The following is a 14,367-nucleotide window of genomic DNA, read 5'->3' as shown; positions in this document are numbered from 1 at the left end:
TGACGGAGAAGTCTGTCCATCTTGTTGGTGGGCGGCCACGCGGTCTTTTGATGTCCTGTGGAATCCAGTCGGTAACAGCTCTAGTCTAGTGGTCGTCTCTGAATCGCATTTTGTGTCCAGCTCATATGATTTTTGACACCTTGACAAACAAGATAGCATCCCTGATTCTTGACCATCGATGGAGGTTGGAACTCCGGATTCCTTCTCTCACTTCAGTGAAACATGATACTCCTAGCATAGCTCTTTCGATTCCTCGTTGGGAAACCCAAATAGCATTCTCATCCTGTTTGCGTAGGGCCCAGGTCTCTGAGGCGTATGTTAGTGCAGGAAGAATGGTGGAGTTGAAAAGATTTTCCCAGAGCCGGAGGTTCTTTGTCCTCTTAACCACTTCTTCGATGCTCTTGAATGCATTCCACACTGCTCTCTTCCTCCTGCACAGTTCTGGCACCAAGTCGTTCCTCATGTTGAATTCTCGACCCAGGTACATGTAGCTGCTGCATTTGGAGATGTTTGTTCCATTGAGATCAAATGGAATGTCAGGGACTAGTTTGTTTTTCATGAACATCATTTTGCTGAGATTCAGCTGCAATCCGACCTTTCCACACTTGTGGTCAAAGTCGGCCAGCCTTTGTGCCGCTTGGCTAATGTTTGGCACTATGAGAACAATGTCATCAGCAAAGTGGAGGTGGTGTAGTCGCCGACCGTCTATCTTCACTCCCATTCCTTCCCATTCCAGTCATCACATGATATTCTCAAGGGTGGCACTGAAGAGTTTCGATGAAATGGTATCACCCTGCCAAACTGCTCTCTTTATGTCAATGATCACTTCCTCATAAAATGTGAGATCCTGGTGGTAACTCCGTAATACAGCTCACAGAGGATCTTGATGTACTGAGTTTAAACGCCCTGTTTGGCTAGGGCTCCGATGACGGCTTCAGTCTCAACAGAATCGAAGGCCTTCTTTAAATCGATGAATGTTAGACAGAGCGGCATCTTGAACTCTCACAAAACTTCAATGAGTTTGGTCACTGTGTGGATATGGTTGATCATGCTGAATCCTTTTTGGAACCCAGCTTGCTTGCATGTTTGTTCTTCGTCTAGTGTTCTGCCTATTCTATTCAGGATGACTCGAGTGAACAACTTGCAGATGACGGATACCAGGCAGATTGGGTGATAGTTGCTGATGTTGTGGATGTGGATGTCTCCCTTCTTGTACAACAGAATGGTCTTGCTGTTTTTCCACTGGGACGAAACCTTGCATTCAGACAGGTACTGTGTGAAGAGCTGAGCCAGTGTATTGACGAGTACTGGGAGCAGATTCTTCAGGTGTTCGGGTCTGACCCTGTCTGGACCAGGTGCTGTATGCGTCTTTACCGATGAAATGGCGTGTTGGATTTCGGAATGGAGGATGTTGGAACGACATATCCATTCTGCGGAATTTGGTATGTGGACAGTTGGACATGGCTGTTGAAGAGATCCAAGTAGAAGTCGTGAATAATCCTCTCCATTGTCCTTCTGGGAGATGTGATAGAACCATCAGAACATCAGAGGGGAGTCATCTTGGTCTTGTAGTTGGTGAAGGACAGGCGAGCGTTGCAAATACTTTTCTGGGCTTCCGCCACATCGGTCAATGCTGCTGCTCTTCTCTCTTTGAGATCTCCCTTTATCACTTCTCTGCACAGCTTTACGAGGTTGGATGTTAGCTTGTAGTTTCCTGAGGCTCGTGCCAAACCACGTTGGCAAATGAGCTCAAGTTTCTGAAGATAGGCATCTGTGACGTTCCCATTCTCAGCTTTCCTCATGCAGTTATGGAGGTGCTGAACCAGTCGATTATATTCCTCGTCGATGTTGTCAATGACGGCATTTTCCCACCTTGCCGCAATAGTGCCAAAGAGCTCCCAGTTTGTGGTCATTCTGGGAGTTCTCTTCTTAAACTTAAACTTTGCAGACCTTTCTCTCTGCTCTGTGAAGTAGAATTTTGCACAAAGGAGACGGTGGTCTGATCCCGTTTGGAATTTTGGGATAACAGCCACATCGGTCAGGCAAAACCTTCGATTGAATATGATGGGTCAATTTTGTTGTGGAACTATCCACCGGGAGACTCCCATGTCCAACGTTTAGATTCGGCCTTCTGGAACTGTGAGTTACCATGGATGGTCCTGGTCAACAGGATGAACTCAGACAGTCTCTCACCCTGTTCGTTCCATTTTAGGCCATGGGACCCAATGTGGAGTTCTTTAGGTGACCTTCTTGGTCTTATCTTGGCATTAAAATCACCAACAATGATCTTGTAGAAGGTGTGGTCTTCTTTATAGAACTTCTCCAGCTCCATGTAGAACTTCTCAATTTCTTCTTTGTCGTAGTTGGATGTTGGTGCATAGACAACGAAGATAGAAACTGCAGGCAGTGAGCCACATCTATTCAAGCGTAATCGTCCGATTTGGGTTGTTAGGCATTCAAATGAATCAATGCTCATGGCCAATTTCGTGTTGACAAGGACACCGACACCACCAATGCCTCTGTTGTCGCACATTCCAAGGAACAGTTTTTCTCTAGTGTCAAAAATGGCATGATGTCATTGATGCCTTCTCATTTCAGTCAGACCAATGATGTCGTACTTGATATTCTGCACTTGCACCATCAGGACTTTGATGGATGCTTATGATGCCAGCGTATGTGTGTTGAAAATACAGTCATTTTTTTTTTCCGTATTCTGTAACATGTCATTTTATTTATTATTAAGTTGGCCTATTAATTGCCTTTTTATTTCATTATTTTATTGTAACAAGGAAAATTATGTTATTTGGATACTGCATATTTTTTAAAAATTTATTTATTTTTAATTAGAGAATCACCGTGAGGGTACAGTTACAGATTTATACACTTTTGTGCTTATACTTCCCTCATACAAAGTTCGGGAACCCATCCCTTCACCAGTGCCCATTCTCGACCACCCGTAAACCCAGCGTCCCTCCCACCCTCCCCAATCCCATCTCCCCCCCACCCCACCCTGCCACTGTGGCAAGGCATTCCCTTCTGTTCTCTCTCTCTAATTAGCTGTTGTGGTTTGCAATAAAGGTGTTGAGTGGCCGCTGTGCTCAGTCTCTAGCCCTCATTCAGCCCGCAACTCCCTTCCCCCACATGGCCTTCGACTACAATGTAGTTGGTGATCGCTTCTCTGAGTTGACCTTTCCCCGGAACGTGAGGCCAGCCTCGAAGCCATGGAGTCAACCTCCTGGTACTTATTTCTACAGTTCTTGGGTGTTAGTCTCCCACTCTGTTATTCTATATACCATAGATGAGTGCAATCTTTCTATGTCTGTCTCTCTCTTTCTGACTCATTTCACTCAGCATGAAACTTTTCATGCCCATCCACTTAACTACAAAATTCTTGACCTCCTTTTTTCTAACAGCTGCATAGTATTCCATTGTATAGATGTACCAAAGTTTCCTCAACCAGTCATCCGTTCTGGGGCATTCGGGTTTTTTCCAGATTCTGGCTATTGTAAACAGTGCTGCGATGAACATACATGTGCAGATGTTGTTTCGATTGTACTTTTTTGCCTCTCTGGGATATATTCCCAGCAGTGGTATTGCTGGGTCAAATGGGAATTCAATATCTAATTTTTTGAGAGTCGTCCAAATTGTTTTCCAGAAGGGCTGAACCAGTCGGCATTCCCACCAGCAGTGAAGAAGGGTCCCTTTCTCCCCACATCCTCTCCAACAGCGGTTGCTTTTGTTCTTTTGGATGTGTGCTAGTCTCTGTGGTGTGAGGTGGTATCTCATGGTTGTTTTGATCTGCATCTCTCTGATGATTAGTGATGCAGAGCACTTTTTCATGTGCCTTTTGGCCATTCATATTTCTTCCTTGGTAAAGTTTCTGTTCATTTCTTCGCCCCATTTTTTGATGGGGTTGGATGTTTTCTTCTTGTAGAGTTCAACCAGTGCTTTATATACCATTGATATCAACCCCTTATCTGATGGGTATTGTGTAAATATCCTTTCCCATTCTGTGGATAGTCTTTGTATTCTGGTCACTGTATCTCTTGCAGTGCAGAAGCTTTTTAGTTTAATGTAGTCCCATTTGTTGATCTCTGTTTTTACTAGATTGCTTAGTTCCGTGTCACCTTTGAAGATACCTTTATCTTCAATATCGTGGAGGGTTTCGCCGACCTTGTCTTCAATGTACCTTGTGGTTTGTGGTCTAATGTTGAGGTCTTTAATCCATTTTGATCTGACTTTTGTGCATGGTGTCAGGTCAAGGTCTAAACCCATTTTTTTGCATGTGGTTGTCCAGTTGTGCCAGCACCATTTGTTAAAGAGGCTTTCCTTGCTCCACTTCACATCTCTTGCTCCCTTATCAAAGATTAGATGATCATACATTTGGGGTTGCGTGTAAGGGTACTCCACCCTGTTCCATTGGTCTACGGCTCTGCCTTTGTTCCAGTACCATGCTGTTTTAATTGTTACTGCTTTGTAGTAAAGATTGAGGTTGGGGAGGGTGATACCTCCCATCGTCTTTTTCCCAAGAATTGTTTTAGCTATCCTTGGACGTCTGTTGTTCCATATGAATTTTAGGATTGCTTGATCCATTTCTTTGAAGAATGTCATGGGTATACTTATAGGGATCGCGTTGAATCTGTATAATGCTTTGGGGAGTATTGCCATTTTGACAACATTGATTCTCCCTATCCACGAGCAGGGTATATGTTTCCATTTCCTCATGTCCTCTTTGATTTCATGGAGTAGCGTTTTGTAGTTTTCTTTGTAGAGGTCTTTTACTTCCTTGGTTAAGCTGATTCCGAGGTACTTGATTTTCTGGGGCACGATTGTGAATGGGATTGCTTTTTTTATGTCCCTTTTCTCTGCCTCATTGTTTGCATATATGAAGGCCATGGATTTTTGGGTATTGATTTTGTAGCCTGCAACTTTACTGTATAAGTCTATTGTTTCTAAGAGTTTCTTAGTAGAGGTTTTAGGCTTCTCTAGATATAGTATCATATCGTCTGCAAATAGTGAGAGTTTGATTTCTTCCTTTCCTATCTGGATGCCCTTAATCTCTTTTTCTTGTCTAATAGCTATCGCAAGTACTTCCAGTGAAAGTACAGTCATTTTAGTCTTTCTTCGTTTTGGCAGTCTAGTTCATCCCTGAGATTTTATCAACCTCTCCTTGCTCATCCTTCTTAACGCTGCCATATTGGGGGCTCTTTTGGTGTCAGGCAAATGAGGCCCATTGTTGTTACTGTTTTTGGCATATCAAATACGCTTGTATTTGCTTGTCAGGCTCTGCCCTGTGGGCGGGGTACTCTCGGTAGTTTGCTGGGCTCTCTGAGAGGGATGGAGGCTTTTAGGGCAGCCTCCAATTGCCCTTTATAACAATATATTAGAAATCTTTGCTAATGAAACAATAAGAGCTTCTCTTACTATAAGAGAAGAGAATAAGATAATATACAAGAGAATAGCACTGTAGCTATTCTCTTATATATTGTTTGTATTGTTTCCGTTGTTCATCGATTTGCTCGTGCGGGCACCGGTAACATCTCCATTGCGAGACCTGTTACTGTTTTTGGCATATTCAATACATCATGGGTAGTTTGCCAGGCTCTGCTGTGCGGGCGGGATACTCTCGATAGCTTGCCGGGCTCTCCGAGAAGGACAGAGGAGTTGAATCCGGGTGACTATGTGCAAAGCAAATGACCTACCTGCTGTGCTATCGCTCTAGCCCAATAATTATTATCAAACAAACTTTTTAAATTCAACACTATTTATGCCAATTGATGTATATTTATGGCATATTTTCATTATTTTTTAATCCCACTTTCATTTTATTTTTTTCCCCTTTTGAAAAAAAATTTTTTATTGGATCACCGTGAGCTACAGTTACAAGCTTTCATGTTTGAGTTTCAGTCAGACAATGATCAAAAACCCATCCCTCCACCAGTGTACATTTTCATGATCAATGTCCCCAGTATCCCTCCATCCCTGGTCCACCCCTCCCTCTGCCTCTATGGCAATTTCCCTCTTACTGTCTCATGGGTATTATGGTTTGCAATACAGAGAGGTCATCATGTTAGGTCCTTTATCTACTTTCAGCACACATCTCCAATCCTGAGCGATTCCTCCAACCATCATTGACTTACTGATCTCCTGTCTATCCCAGCAGCCTTCTCCCCCAGCTTGTAAAGCAGGTTTCCAACCATGGAGCAATATTTCTGGCCCTTGTCTCTACTGTCCTTGGGTGTCAGTCTAATATTATGTTATTTCATATGCCACAAGTGAGTGCAGTCATTCTGTCCCAGCTGCTTCTCCCCAGCTCATAAGGCAGGCTTCCAACTATATGGAAGGGTGCCTTTCTTACACCTGGCAACTGGGGTCTGATCCCCAGCATTTCATCTGTTCATCCCCATGCCCGACGATGAGTGACCCCTGAGCTCAGAGCCAGGAATAAGCCCTAAGCACCACCAGGGCTTATTAAAATAACAGGCCAAAATAAAAATAACATAAAAATAAAATAAAAGCTAATATGACCGAGACGGGAACACAGGCCAGTGGGAGGAGCTCAGTTACTGCTCAAAATCACCAGTAGCTCACACCTGAATGAGATTTAACACAACACAGCGTCTGCATCAACGGGTTAATGGGTGCAGTTTCCGGGTGGGAGGAAGGGATGAAAATATTCATAAAGGCCATAATGGTGAGGGGCTACCTGGTATCTAATGGCACAGTTTCTTGCTAGCCAGGAAGCAGGAACTAACCTGCCATTTAAAAATTGGTGTAAATGGGAAATGTCCTATTACATGTTGACAGGGCACAACCACAAACAGACTATGTGCATGAAATCACAACCAATCACACACACACACACACATGCACGCAAACCCACGTGTGCATGCATCTGCACACAAACACCACCCCCATCCCAAAATGGCTATTGCCCTGGATCAGCTTCATCCATGGGTGCTAAGTGTGGATGGAATTCCACTTCTGCTAGGGTCAGCCACGAGGAATACCTGATCTCGCCCATAAATGCGCCCCCTGCAGGCCATCCATGCCGAGCACACCAGCCTGTTCCTTTCCCAGGCCCAGCCCAGCCCCTGCCTGCGCTCGCACAACAGCAGCGCTGGCTCCTGGGACTCCTGACCCCAGGTGCTCCCCAACTCCCACGGGGGAGCTGCCACAGCCACAAGCCAGCGAGCGAAAGGACAGGGTGGATATGCTCAAATTGCTAAAAACGCAGTCAGGTGCTCTAACCGGCGCGCCAGCGAGGACAGACAGGCCCGAGAAAGCACCAGAATGGGACCGCCAGCCAACCAGCCAACTGTCCCCAGGCTGATGGCCAGGACTCACTCCACACCCCCAGTCTCTCCCTCCCACACCCGATACAGTGGTGACCCCATGTTACATCCCACTTGCTTGAAAAATCTTTATCTCCCCCCTCCCTGCCTTCCCTTACTTTAATTATATACTTAGTGCTAAAGAAAATAATATATCACATAATAAAAGTATCGTAAGATAATAAGATACAGATTGGTAAGGAAGATGAAAACCGCTTTGTTAGCAGATGACTTGTTAATCCCTGTAGACAATCAGAATGAGTTGACACAAAGCCTCTTTATGTGGCTGGAGAGTTAGTCCAACAGCTAAGGCCTTGCACATGGCCCACTCAGGTTTGATCCCTGGCACCACATATAGTCTCCTGAGCCCATCAGGAGTGATTCCTGAGCACTAACCAAACAAAAAACAACTAAGCCTCCTAGAGTTATAATTTTTATAGAAAGATCGCAGAATACAAGGCTGGTATACAAAAACAGTGTTCTTTTTGTATATATTAAGCTATAGACTGAAAGCAATTATAATGTGTCAATATAGGTTTATTGGTTCGTAAAAACTATCATTCTGGCAGAGGAGGCATTAAAAATGGGGTAAGCTGTGCATGTGTGATCACATGGAAAATAATTTTCTCTACTGTTTTAAAGTTAGAAGCAGATATTTTGTATATGTGTGTATGTATATATGTGTGTATGTACATATATATGATTTTGATCTCTTTCATTTTCTTTTTGGGGGCTGTTGGGGCCACACTTGGTGGTACTCCTGGTCTGTTCTCAGAGATCACTCCTGGTGGGGCTTGGGGGACCATGTTGAGTCCCCCAAATCAGGTATCAAAGCGAGGTCAGTGGCATGCAGAGAAAGCACCTTAACCCTTGCACTATCTCCTTGACCCCTTCTGGTACTTTTATAATTTCACTTTAGCATTAAATTATTTTTATTTTCCAATTATCGTTATTTTTTGCTTTTTGGTCACACCCGGTATGCACAGGGGTTACTGCTGACTCTACACTCAAGAATTACTCTTGGCAGTGCTTGGGGGACCATATAGGATGCTGGGGATTGAACCCAGGTCAGCTGCCTGCAAGGTAAATGACCTACCTGCTGTACTACTGCTCCGGCAGTAAATAAAACGTTAAATATTTTTAAATAGATTAAATTAATTTTTGTGCAAGGGATGAGGTAAAATTTCCATGTGAGAACTAAGGAGAGAGCTCATGGACTTCTGCAAAAACCCTGGTTTGATCTCAGACATTGCAGGATCCCTTGAACACCATTGGGAATGACCCCCAGGGCCCCAAACCAAAATTAATTAATAAAAATAAAAGGGAAATGGATTTAGTGAAACTTAATGATTTAGTTCTACTTGATTACGGTCTATTCTAAGTGATGATATCAGGCTTTAATCTTTTAAATAATTTATTTTTTAGGGCAGAATCATTTCCCTCTTCACCTCCTGTTACTAAGCAGTCATCCGCCCTTACGAAGAACACGGTGGGCACGCAGACTGATTACCGGGAAGCTGATGTCCAGACAGACCCGTATTCTCCAGAATATATAGTGTGTCAGGACACAATCCCTGAGCTTCTGACCCTGGCCACTCTTACTTGGGGTGAGTTGGTAATTTTTTGAACACTGGTAGATAATAATCCTGCTAACTACACGTGCTTCTGAGTTCCTGGGAAAACACGCATAGAAGTGGTTGAAAGAGTCGCTAGTCTAGATGGGGGTATGCCTTGCCTATGCAGTACTTCAGGTTCATCACCATATGACAGCAGGAATGGCCTGATCCTGTAGTAAGCCCTAAGTACCTCTAGTTATCGCCAACAACAACAACAAAAACCAAACCAAAGTAAAACAACACAGAACAAAAAAGATCAATTATATAGACAAGCCTCTTGTGGAAAACGTCAAGACAAAAGATACAGGATGCTAATAAACTGTATAGGATTAGATGGGGATATAACTAAGAAAATAACTGCACATCTTTTGCCTTATGTTTTATTTTATGGTTTTTGGGTCAAACCCAACAATGCTCAGGTCTCAGTCCTGGCTCTGCATTCAGAAATCACTCCCAGAGGTGGTAGGGGAGCCATATGGGATGCCAAGGATTTAATTTAGGTCAGCCGTGCTCAGGACAAGAGCCTTCTCACTATACTGTCTCTCCAGCCTCATTATCTTATTTTAAAGTTAAATAATTATATAATTTAAAGGGAAATACTACTGTGCTAATTTCAGAGAACAATAGCAAACTTGGATAAAAACAATTAGAAAAATTGACTTGCTAAAGATTTTTTTTTTTAAGTTTCTATTCAGATGGAGTGATAGCACAGCAGGTAGGGCAATTTGCCTTGCATGTGGCCATCCTGGGTTTGATTTTTCCGTCCCTCTCAGAGAGCCCAGCAAGCTACCGAGGGTATCCTGCCCGCATGGCAGAACATGGCAAGCTCCCATGGCATATTTGATATGCCAAAAACAGTAACAACAAGTCTCACAATGGAGATGTTACTGGTGCCCGTTCGAGCAAATCTATGAACAACGGGATGACACTGCTACTCAGATATTATAACGTCATACATTTTACCAGTCTTGGAAATCTAAATTTCCTTTCCTCTGTTCTGCTAATTCCTGATATATTTCTTGTTTGTTGAAACCTTTACCTAAGTCTGAGCTCTCAGACATCTCTTTGAGTTACACATTCCTGACTTCCGACCACCTGTAGATGAGATATCATCATCATCATCACTGTCATGCCATTGTTCATCGATTTATTAAACCTGTGCCAGTAATGTCTCCATTCGTCCCAGCCCTGAGATTTTAGCATCCTCTCCTTACTCATTTTTCCCAATGATTGGAGACTCTTTACAGGGTCAGGGGATGAGACCTGTTAGTTTTACTGTATTTGGCATATCGAATATGCCACGGGGAGCTTGCCAGGCTCTTCTGTGCAAGCGGGATACTCTTGGTAGCTTGCTGGGCTCTCCGAGAGTCATATATACATATATATATATATACATATGCGGGTAGGGCGTTTGCCTTGCACACAGCTGACATGGTTTCGATTCCTCTGTCCCTCTCAGAGAGCCAGGCAAGCTACCAAGAGTATCCCGCCCACACGGCAGAGCCTGGCAAGCTACCCATGGCATATTCGATATGCCAAAAACATTAACAACAAGTCTCACAATGGAGACATTACTGGTGCCTGCTTGAGCAAATCGATGGGCAACAAGATGACAGTGATACAGCTATTAGAAAAAATGAAGTAATGAAATTCGCTCATAAATGGATGGACATGGAGAGTATCATGCTGAGTGAAATAAGTAAGAAGGCGAAGGACAGACATAAAATGACTGTACTCATTTCTGGGATATAGAAAAAAATAGTATGAGACTAACACCCAAGGACAATAGAAAATAGGGGCAGGATGAATGACCCTTAGTTGGAAGCCTGCCTCAAGGGCTGAGAAGGCAGTTGGGATAGAAGAAGGGACCATTATGACAGTGATGGTTGGAAGGGATTTGCTCTGGATGGGAGTTGTGTTCTGAAAGTGGGTGGAGGGCCAAACATGACGGTCTCTCAATATCTGTACTGTAAACCATAATGCCCAAAAGAGGGGAAGGAAGGAAGGAAGGAAGGAAGGAAGGAAGGAAGGAAGGAAGGAAGGAAGGAAGGAAGGAAGGAGAGAAGGAAGGAAGGAAGGAAGGAAGGAAGGAAGGAAGGAAGGAAGGAAGGAAGGAAGGAAGGAAGTAGGGAGGGAAGGAGGGAGGGAGGGAGGAAGTGAGGGAGGGAGGGAGAGAAAAAAGTGCCTGACATAGAGGCAGGCTGTGGAGGGGGTGGGGGGATGGCAGGAAAGATATGAGGGATATTGGTGGTGGGAAATTTACACCGGTAAAGGGATGAGTGTGGAACACTGTATGACTGAAACCTGACCAAGAAAGCTTTGTAACTGTGATTCAATTAAAAAAAATGTTTAGTAAAAGAAAATTTGCTGGGCCAGAGAGCTAGTACAGTGATGGGGCATTTGCCTTGCATGTGGCCAACCCAGGTTTGATCCCTGGTATCCCATATGGTTCCCTAAGCATTTCCAAGAGTAATTTTTGAGTGCAGCTCCAGGAGTAACCCCTGAGCATCACCAGGTGTGACCCAAAAAGCCCCAACCCCAAAAAAGTTTGTGATAATTGTTCAATGGTATCATTAGAGTCATTGTCAGAGGATTTACTGTGCTCTTTGTTGCCAGTTCAGTTAACGTGTTTTTTTCCCAATATTTATTTTATTGAATCACCGTGACAAAAGTTACAAAGCTTTCAGGTTTAAGTCTCAGTCATATAATGATCAAACCCCCATCCCTTCACCAGTGCACATGTTCCCCCACCAAGAACCCCAATATAACCCCCTCCCACACCAACCCCCCCACCTGAGTGGCTAATGATCGTCACTTTATTCTCTCTATACTTTGAATACATTCAATATTTCAACAGAGAACTCACTATTATTATTTAGAATTTTCCCCCAACAATTAAACCTGCTGAAAAGGCATCATTTGATAATTTGTTTTCCATTGCTGAGAATGAAGATTATATGAGCTCTTTATATGAGCTCATTATATGAGGTTTTGGATTTCTGATATTTTAGCTCAGTTCACAGTCTAGATGCATTTCTATAAGAAGTTGCTGGGTGCCAGAATGGGTTAGTAGACCTCCTGGATCATAGTCTTTAAGGAGCAGAGGGGACATGCCATGAGCAGCTGCTCCGGATCTCATCTGGGTGGAGAGCATGCTGGTGACACCCCCATCCCATGATCTCTTGCATTCCATGTCACTGCAAACTCATACCTCTGGTTTGTGAGTTCTAGAAGATGGCGAACGCCACGTGGGCACTGCTGCTGCCACTGCTACTGCTGCTATCTCCCCTGTAGAAAGAAAGCGTTGGGAGAGAAAATCCTTCCCCCCTCCCTGGGCGGCATGGGGTTGTAGCTCATCTCACAGTCTAGATGCATTTCTATAAGAAGCTGCTGAATGCCAAAATGGGTTAGTAAACCTCCCGGATCATAGTCTTTAAGGAGCAGAGGGGCCATGTTGTGCGCAGCTGCTCCAGATCTCCAGTTTTATTGTTTTTGCTTAGTGGGTTTCTATGTTTCTTTCCTGTCTAATTTCCTGTGCTCCTACTGGGCTGTCAGTATTGTGGAATTTGGAGGTGTCACAGCTGTGTACTGGGCTGCACGCTCCAAGAGCTCCAGGATCTGTAGAACTGGGATGATTCTTGACCTGCCCCCCTTCTGAAGGAGTCCCAGGGTTTTCAGCCAGAGACCAGTGCACCTGTAAATTTCATTGACCTGGCATCTCTCCTGAGATTAGTCGTGAAGCTGTGAAGCTGGGCTGTTGGCATGCTGGAGGCCGAAGGATGCAAGTGTGGCTGCTGGTGTTTCCAGAGTTCTGGGGGTGTGGGCTATGGGAAAAGAGGCTGCTCACCTGCACTCTGAGAAGCCCCCAGAGTTTTCAGCCTGAAGTCCAATGTACCTCTGGGAGTTTTGTCAGCTTGGCTCTCTTGCAAGATTATCCATGAAGCAGTGAAGTTGAACCAATTTTATTTGCTCTGGATGGGAGATGTGTTCTGAAAGTGGGTAGAGGACCAAACATTATGGTCTCTCACTATCTGTATTGCAAACGTTTGTATGGTGGAGTCTGTGGGATGTGGGATAGCTGTTGGGGCTTCAGCAGGGTGGGGATTTGGCCCACCCCTCTCCCCATGGCACCCCAGAGTTTTCACCCCTGGAGACTAGTGTCCCTGTGAATTTCATTGGCTTGGCATCTCTCTCTCTCTCTCTCCCTCTCTCTCTCTCTCTCTCTCTCTCTCTCTCTCTCTCTCTCTCTCTCTTTGCTTTTTGGGTTACACTTGGCGATGCTCAGGGGTTACTCCTGTCTCATGCACTCAGGAACTCAGGAATTACTCCTGCTGGTGCTTGGGGGATCATATGGAATGCTGGGAATTGAACCATGGTCAGCTGCGTGCAAGGCAAACGCCCTGCCTGCTGTACTATTGCTCCAGCCTCTTGGCATCTCTTCTAAGATTAGTCGTGAAGCTGTTGGTAAAGAAAACCTTTGGATTATCAGATTTATCTGATATGCAAGATCGCCTTGCATGCATCTGACTTTGGTTGGATCCCTGGCATCTCAAGGTCCCATGAGCACTGGCCAGAAGCAGCCCTTGAGCAGAGTGCAGAGTTGCCACCAAGCTGTTGGAGGCTGCTCTCCACTCTCTGCTCAAACACACTCTCCCCAAAATAAAAACATCCTACCTAGACAGTGTTTTGTTTTTGCTTTTTCGCTTTTTGGGTCACTCCTGGCTCATGCACTCAGGAATAACTCCTGGCAGTGCTCGGAGGATCATATGGGATGCTGGGAATTGAACCCAGGTCAGCCGCGTGCAAGGCAAATGCCCTATCCGATGTGCTATCACTTCAGCCCCCCCACCTAGACTGGTTTTGTAGGAGAGTTTAGTACTCTCTCAAGGGATAATTAGTTTATGCAGCATTTTCTAGCAGAGAGAAAAAAATGACAGTTAATTCATTCACTTTATGAAAAGGTAGTATAGGTCTTGATTTGAAAACGGAATAAGGACAGTACTAGAAAGGAAAATTGTAGACCAGTTTCACATGAAAAATGGTTTAATTTTTAAAGAAGTTACTAGCAGTCAACTTTTACAGTATTTTTGGAAGATGGCTTATCATACCCCAGTGATTGATCGTATAAATTCAATATTAGTACAATATCAGAAAACCAGAAAAATTTACCATTTTAACAGAAAATGTAGGGAGAAAAATTATTCAATCAGTGCATAAAAAGTATTTGATAACATTCACCATTTATTTTCTGAAGCTGAAATAAGCTGAAACCAAAAGGAACTTAATACAGGTGATCTTTATTAAGTAATAAAGTAGTCTAATAAAGGTAATCTACGATAAACATAGTGTACTAAAAGAAAAACTTTGGATAGTGGGGCTGGAGATACAGCACAGGGGCATGCTTCAGTCTTGGGTTT

The 14,367-nt window shown here is 44.0% G+C and overlaps 1 protein-coding gene across 1 annotated transcript in view; it reads left to right on the top strand.

The window, feature by feature from the left end:
* The window catches only part of CFAP91 (cilia and flagella associated protein 91), a 110,525-nt gene that overhangs the window by 22,706 nt on the left and 73,452 nt on the right, over positions 1–14,367 (top strand). The window contains exon 6 of the mRNA XM_055127747.1: positions 8,760–8,941. Within this exon, the coding sequence (XP_054983722.1) occupies positions 8,760–8,941 (182 nt within the window). The remainder of the gene's footprint in view (positions 1–8,759; positions 8,942–14,367) is intronic.

The sequence above is a fragment of the Sorex araneus genome, chromosome 2 (genome assembly GCF_027595985.1).
Source record: "Sorex araneus isolate mSorAra2 chromosome 2, mSorAra2.pri, whole genome shotgun sequence".
In the NCBI taxonomy this organism is placed as follows: domain Eukaryota; kingdom Metazoa; phylum Chordata; class Mammalia; order Eulipotyphla; family Soricidae; genus Sorex; species Sorex araneus.
This window is presented reverse-complemented; position numbering and strand designations above follow the sequence as displayed.